Genomic DNA, 8,039 nt, shown 5'->3' with positions numbered 1-8,039 from the left:
TAGATAACAAAGGCTGTTGTTACTTTCTAATTCATACAAATTACAACTTTTAGTCGAAGCAGAAACTTTATCTCTCGATAAGCATACCACAATAAAAGCGAAGCTAACCTGCTTCACATTTCTGTTCCGCCAAGTCCCACACAAAGTTGTGAGAGAGAGAAAAAAAAATGTTTGTTTGCTTGTTTGTTTTTTCGTGCTATTCCGAATGTGCTTTTCAGTCCTATGTAGACGACATAGGTGCACTATGCCGTTGAGGTTTCTCGGCGATACGTCAAAGTCGTGCGTTTATTTTCGCCGTCGCTGTTCGAATTCGTGGCGTCCATCCCGGCGCTGTTACTACCGCTGGTCCGGCCCGACGAGATCGCATGGTTGAAGCGGACAGAAGACGTATGCCCGTTGGTGGTGACAAAGTTCGAGATCATGGTCGAGAGGCGCATCGGGGCCAATGGGTTCCGCACCTTGGCCTTGTCGCGACCGCGGCAGAATCGGAATCGGGTGACGAAAATGCCGTAAATGATGGGATCCAGACAGATATTGGAGTAACCCAGCGCCATCATGGTGTGTATCACCCAGTCGGGATTGGGCAGACCCGCCCCCGTCTGCCACGTGCTGTCGAAGTGGTACCTGGAGATAAAACAGCATAAAAAGATGACCCTTTATTGCTTGTTCATCATAATTATAGTTAGGAGCTCTCAAAGTTCACACGGTTCGATTTACACAGCATGCCACTATTTCGGCCTTTGTCACTTGTCATGATAGAGGGTCAAACTTATTCATCGTGTGTCAACTTATGCTGAAATACACAGGACAGACGAATCTATGACCCTGCATCACAAATCCAACATTAATTAGATGTCTTTTTCTTAGGTAAGTCAGATTTAGAAAAAGGTTCTAAACTTTCACAAAAGATCTGATTTTGAAGCGCGTCAGCTCCGTCCGAGTGAAGGAAGTGACCGAGTCGGGGAGGGGGGGGGGGGGGGAGGGGGTAGCGGGGTGAACTTAAAAAGGCGGCACAGGGAATTAAATTAAGCAAAATTGTCAAAATTTCATGCGTTTTGAACCGATTGTCCTGTTGACTGTTTTGCTTTATTGATGTATTCAATTTCTCTTTAAATTCAGATAGATGCCTACCATGTACTAAGGACGTAGTATGGCCCCCAACACAGGATAAAAGCTGTGACGATGGTGGCGGTGAGGCGAAGTGCCTTCATACGGGCTCGGGGGAGACTGTTCGAACACGACCGCCTGAGGACGCTACTTTCGTTGTTGTTGACTGAACGTCGAGCTTTGTTGGTTTGTTTGATTTGTTTGGATTGAGGAGAAGAAACATACTGATGTCATTCATATTACTGACCAAGAGATGAGATCAAAGGGAGAAATGACACATACAGTTCGTTGAGCAGATGTCCTATTGAATCACACGGCAGAATAATCACATTAATATTCATTGATCAATCTGATTTGATAGGTTATCCAAGTTATCACTAAGTTATTATAAAAGAAATCTACTCGACATTTTGTTTGAGTGCGAAATTGCATAGAGTAATTACAAGAAACAACCAGATTATAAATATTTGAGTAAAAAATATACACCTTTTTCTTTGTTTTTGTGCTGTTGACGTTGAAGTTGATGCTTCACCATTAGTTTTGGTAACAACAACTTCTACAATATTTTATAGCAATACAATTACGGAAATCTGGTTTATAGAATTTCCCTATGACCTGGTAAACAGAAGGTTAAAAAAACACCATCCTGACCGCAATTCAAAATGCCTTAGTTTAAAATCACCATGTGTGGATAAGTAGTTAAATCCAAATAAACTCATATGGTAACATATCAAATCAATCAAATCAAACCAAATCACATGATAACAAATCAAATCGAATCAAATCAAATCAAATCAAATCAAATCAAATCAAATCAAATCAAATCAAATCAAAACAAAACAAAACAAAACAAATCAATTGTTAAGAGGGTACATACCTTGCCTAGTTTTTCGGCATATCTTGCAGATGATTGCAGCGTAGCAAGTGAATATAGTTATCAGAGGCACTATGTACATGGCGAGGGTGACGAACACGTGGTAGAGCCACCACAGAGTAGGGTGATCGTAGGCGAAGCGGTAGTCGACGCACTGGGTGAACTGCGGTGCCTCTAAGGGCCACAGGACTTCATGGACCAGGAACTACATTTTGATGGTGGCGAGGTGGGGTCCCCGGGAAAGAAAGGGAGAGAGAGATGAATATTTGTTATAATTTGAAAAAAAAAACTTGGCGTCCCTTCTTCATTGATCAAAATTTGATCCACACCGAATGTCGAACCCTTGCTATGACGTCATAATATTATTGTTCTTGAGTCACACACAAGTCACCTTTATTGGTACGTGCCAGTGTGTGCGCATGCTTTGTATGTTCGTCCATGTATGTGAGCAGAGTTTGGTTCGTTCAGTTATTGGGTTCATGGCACAAAATATACAATTTGTAATCGACATACAGATAAAATGAAGGACAAAACGCTGTGAGCGAAAAGTTTAAGTGGTCTTCATCTCAGCAACAGCGCGATAGAAAAAAAAATAGTCTACATTCCCGTAGTTATTAAACATAAGCGGGAAATCATGAATAGATTATATTTGTGTGATAGTTTCTATGAGTGTACTCATGCAAACTACCTGACATCTCCTGTTTTTTCATTTGTTTGTGATTATCACAAAAATGTATCTTCTTTCCACCTTTAAGCATTGAGATTATTATTTTCTGTATCGAAGTTAAAATGATAAAGAGGCATGTTGGTGCATTTAAGAACAAAAATGAGAGTTCATGTCGAATCGAGTTAATACGTTTCAACATGCAATAATCATTCATAGTATCCTTGTGACCGATCGTATCGGCCCTACAGCAACCCGGATGGACGAGTTCATCAGAATGTCGAGATATCTCGAAAGACAAATTCTGTACAGCGCCATCTATAGGGTAAATCTACAGATAAGTCATCGCGTCAAAATGAATTTCACAAACTACAGCGATATCAACAAATAGAACGAAAATTTAGGAAAGGCCCCCGGATTTTTCTTTAAATGCATTTCTGGTATTTCAAACACTTGGGTGATGATATGAAAAGGGCTTTGATAATGCGAGTATTGGGTTTTTGGAAAGGATATCTTCTCATCTCTCCCCCCCCCCCCCAAAGCCTATTCAATTTTTACGCAGTGTTTATTCCCTCTCTTCTTTTTTTTACAGATATTTCGGGGGGGGGGGGTGGGTCAATGCAAGAAGAAGAATGATAGGTGCAATGTTTTCCAACGGTCATTTTGGACAGTTGAACTGATATAAGGGCACCTAATTTGCTTTTTTTCATTTCCAAATTTATCTTCTCTTTTTGTGCAAAAGCTTTTCCCATTTTGAATGTGTTTTCAAAATCATTTGTTTATCGCAAACCTTTTACCAATGTATTCTTAGCAGTTCAGCGGTTTGCCTTTATAAATCTTTCTATAATAGCTTTAAGAAATCTTTCATTTCCCGGTTGGCTTATTTTCGTCATTATACCGCAAACCAAAATTTGATTATTTGTGTTTCGCTTCGGCGGAGCCGCGATGAAACACCCACATTATCGTAAATCACATTCTGGATATCGAATTAGGCTTAAAATTTGTTTCTGAATTCATTGGCGTATCATACAAACGAAGCAAAAAAAACAAACAAAACAAAACAAAACAAAACAAAAAGATTAATCGTACTGACTGTGAAGGTGACGTGTATTACCAGCACGTTATTCATCCACTCCGTGAGGAGGTAGCGGGCAATTTACGATTCCTTCCTTACGCCCATCCGAAGCACAATGAACGTGACGTGAATTAAACGAAGTATTATTTGTGGTAGCATTATACCCGATATATGCCGCTTTTGACTCAGTCTCTAAATACCCCGTTATGACGTATCGCGTATATCCCACTGAGCACAAGATGATCAATTTTTTATGGCGCCTAAGAAACTTATCGGCAGAGCGACACCAGGCGTTTGTAATGGTTTGATTTTCCCTCGTCTCTCATTTTCTTCCTGTCCATAGAAAGTGAAGCCTCACCACTGCAAGATGCTCCGTCCTGCCGTCGAGTGCTGCGTCGACGACCATTTCGAACCCGGAGCAGCTTGTACTTTTGCAGCCGGGCTAGATTGACATTCGATATCGTTCAGTAACGGAATGATGTCTACAGATTAGATATTAAATTATGTTTTCTTTTAGAAGACAGAAATTGTTTACCATCCCACCCCACCCCCCCCAAAAAAAAATAAAAGATATGCTTTAAGAAATTGTCCAGAATGGCTGCTTTACTAAAACATGGTGGTTGCTGAATCACGTTTGAGCCTAATTATGCATTAATCTTTATCGTTGAAATCATATTTCCGAAATCCATTTTAGTTACATTTTCTTTTTAAATGATAACGTTGTCAAGAATTCATGGTCTTAGGATAGACCACTTGTACGCTCCCATACATGCGTTTTATCGCTTTATGTGTAGCTTATCTTGATCTTGATTTTTATCTTGTTCTGAATTAATTTGCCATATGTAAAGAGAACAAGTTTCAGCGCTTATCCAGTGTAAATGAAGAAATAAATAAACGAACGAATGAATGTAAGAATGAATGAATAAATAAATAAATGAATGAATGAATGAATGAATGAATAAATAAATGAATAAATGAAAGAATAAATAAATAAATGAATAAATAAATAAATGAATAAATAAACAAACGAAGTCTAGCTCAAAATGTAATTTATGATAATATAGGTTTTCCCGGCCAATTTCGCACATTTGTCAGGCCAATTCCTAATTGCTGCATTCAATTTAGCAAAATTTAGCGTAGATGACATGTTCGGTAGTTCAATTTTATGATCTCTTCATTCAAATTCATTTTGGAGCATTCAAATTACCTTTAGCCTCATTCTAATTAACACTTTTTCAATCGAAATTCGCGAAACAAGCACCATTTCGTTATTCGTTCATTCAATTTAGAATGATATGGTCACGTGATCACCGACATGCTGCACTCGTTCATTCGAATTCATTTTTGGGCATCCAATTTAACATATTTTGCAGTCAATTTAGCACGCATGTTTATGCTTTGGTTCTTTCTTATTCTTTTTCAACATAGTTATTGTTTTGCAAACGTCATTACATTTCATATTTTCGTACTCATTTTAGAGATTTTGGCAACAGTTTTTTTTTTCCTTCAAAGTGCTTAGTGATTCTTCCAGTCCGAAGATAGTGCATCATGTGGCCACAACTTATTTGGCCGTTGAGCGCTTTATTCCGAGTGTGTCGGCCATTTCTAGGAAGTGGAGGTTATGATCATCAAATGTTCCTATAATTCTTTTTCTGTCTTCTTGAGAAATACGTCTGTATCTAACTTGTGCTGTCATGACTGTAAGAAGATGAAGTTAATCTGTAGTATTGGTACATGTAGGCCTAAAATGACATGTGTGAAAGAAAAGGGGCGTTACAGATCAACAAACTCGAGTCATGTAGGGTCAAAAATAGGATACTTTTACTGCTTAACAACGCGTGGATGAAACAAAAAGACACATAGAAATACGCGTTTAAATGTTATCACCTTTTCGAAAAAAAAAATCACATGACGTTAATTTGAATGAACATGTTTGGAATTTGACTGCCCATACGCGAAATTGAATGACTGAAGTACCCCATTCGGCCAGTGTTGGCGAATTTGAATGACTGAAGAGCACGTGCCAATTTGAATGCCCGTTTTACGAATTCGAAAGGCACATGTGCAAATTTCATTGATCGAAATGCTAAATTGAACGACCAACTTGCAATTTTGAATGACAGAATGTGCAGTGACGAGGATTTTCGCTAAATTGAATGAACCTTTTATCAAATGGACTGACAAAAGTGTGAAATTGGCCGGGAAAACCTATAATAACAGGACTTACCTGTGGCAGACTACAGAGGGCGCTACAAGCCCACGCTGCTCTAAGCATGATTTTACACCTTCGGTCGGCTTGGTGAATGCTCAGCGGATGAACGATCGCCGCATAGCGGTCGAGACTGATGACGATGAGAATGAACGACGATCCGTACATGTTGAATGATTCGATGAACATGATGATTTTGCACGCCGCGTTCCCCGCCAACCACCGCACCGTGAAGAACCACACGATGTCGGTGGGAATGTTGATGAAGGCAACGAAGAGGTCGGCGAGGGTCAGGTGCATGACGAGGATGTTGACGCGGGACTTGTGCCGTCGCTGCCTGAAGACGATGACAAGCACGGTGATGTTGAGCGGGACGGAGATGAGGAAGATGAGGGTGAGCGTGGTGATGCGAAACAGGGACTCGGCGAAGATATCCCCGGTGCTGGTCTCGGGGGCCGTGGTGACGTTCGGGGAACCATTGTAGGCGCCGCTTTCGGCAAAGTACGACATGGCTGCTGTTGTCCGTGTGAGTTTTGCAGGGTGTTGTAAATCAAGCATCCTCTGGTTAATCCACATAAACTTTCAACGCCTAGTTCTCCAGCGTCACTCTGTGGTACTCGCGTCGATGTTTTCTCACTCCGATAAAACTGCGGTAGCTCCTTCCCCCGGTCAACACCCACCGGGATACACAGAGCCTAGTGCGTCCACGCCAGACCCAAAACGGTGAAGATTTGCGATTCGTCTCATCTTATCTCATCTCATCTCGGGGGCTTTAGGAGAAAGAAGAATCTGAAATTTGAAACCAGAAACAGATTACGAGATTTACGAAGAGCGTAAAGCAAAGCCTGTCAACAAAAAGCTGTTAATACCTGTAAAGATTAGCTAAGCCTCTTTACACTATTTTGATTGTCTCGGGCAAGCTATAGCCTAAAACAGCTATGAAGAATGAACAAATATTGGAAAGCCAGAATTGCCTTAAGTTCCCACTTTTCATCCTCTTTCTGAGTCACCATGGTAACCAGGCATATTCTCCATTAAGGCATCGGCAAATTTGAAATGTTTTACGCCTATGCCAAAAGTTCATTGTAATAGCATCGCGACAATAAGAGCATGTCCCTTCAACTTCCTGATACTTCACGTTCCTTTTGCTGATGCTAGGTTAGCATTTTTCTATTTTTTTCCATTTCAGGGAGCGCAAGATTAACGTGAGAAATAAAATCGTCATGTGTTCTTTGTCTTCTTCTTGCGTCAGGTATCGCGTGGTATAGAAATCACAAAAGTACGTTCCCGCAGCTCACTTCCATTTCAAAGAACCACCAAGACTGTAAAAGTATTCTTTAATCACTGGCCACTTCATCACAGTGCTGTCTTCCTCTTTCAACATTTTAAAATCAAACTTTAAAGGGTTTTTTTTCTGCGTATTATGTAGTAGCGTTGTTTTCTTCTAAATCATTGAGAAGTGATACCAAAGTATAATATTGTGACACGTCTCCGGAAGTGACCGACATTCTGGTATAAAAGGAAGATGCACCAATTTGACTTTCTCAGTCAAGGCTACCGGGTCCCTCAAGCACACACGATAGTCAAGACACCTTATTAATTCATCTAACGAGCGACGCTGACAAATCGTCGCCCTGAGAGAGAAAGGGGGGTTACAGTGGCTCAGATCTCCTAACGCCTCCGGGCATGCTGTCAAACAGTGTACAGCGTGTGTAGACGCCACGAGGAAGCAGATAATTGTGACAAGCGACCAGGATCTGGCAGAGGTAGAAAGACCACGTTTTGTGAAGAGCCGTACCTCGTGTGTAAGGCTCGTATGACCCGACTCCTATCCGCACATGGTCTGGCGTTGCGTCGGCATCTATGAAGTCGGCGATCTCGTTGTTGTAGCCGACATGGATAACGCAACAAGATCGAGGAATTCTGGACTCTCACTTACTTCAATTAAGTAGATTTTGTTTTGTTTTGTCTGGTTTGGTTGTTGCTGTTGTTGTCGTTGTTGTTGTTTTGTTAGGGTTTTTTTTTTTTTGCGATGCGCAACACCCGTTAATTTTCCATGATGACAATGCAACGGCGCACAGGCTTGCCGAAATGGACCAGTAGTCATGGT

At 40.8% G+C, this 8,039-nt stretch overlaps 1 protein-coding gene across 1 annotated transcript; it reads right to left on the bottom strand.

The window, feature by feature from the left end:
• Positions 1 to 242: 242 nt before the first annotated feature.
• LOC139712980 (gonadotropin-releasing hormone receptor-like) lies at positions 243 to 6,439 on the bottom strand. Its single transcript, XM_071624760.1, has 4 exons — positions 5,948 to 6,439; positions 1,985 to 2,186; positions 1,132 to 1,285; positions 243 to 624 (listed from the first exon to the last, which is right to left on the bottom strand). The coding sequence occupies exons 1-4, from the start codon at positions 6,437 to 6,439 to the stop codon at positions 243 to 245; spliced, it is 1,230 nt and encodes a 409-aa protein (XP_071480861.1).
• Positions 6,440 to 8,039: the final 1,600 nt, after the last annotated feature.

The sequence above is a fragment of the Diadema antillarum genome, unplaced genomic scaffold (genome assembly GCF_040938485.1).
Source record: "Diadema antillarum isolate AM-2024a unplaced genomic scaffold, OU_Dant_1.0 seq00001886_RagTag, whole genome shotgun sequence".
Taxonomy (NCBI): domain Eukaryota; kingdom Metazoa; phylum Echinodermata; class Echinoidea; order Diadematoida; family Diadematidae; genus Diadema; species Diadema antillarum.
The sequence above is the reverse complement of the archived record's forward strand: the minus strand, read 5'-3'. Positions and strand labels throughout refer to the sequence as shown.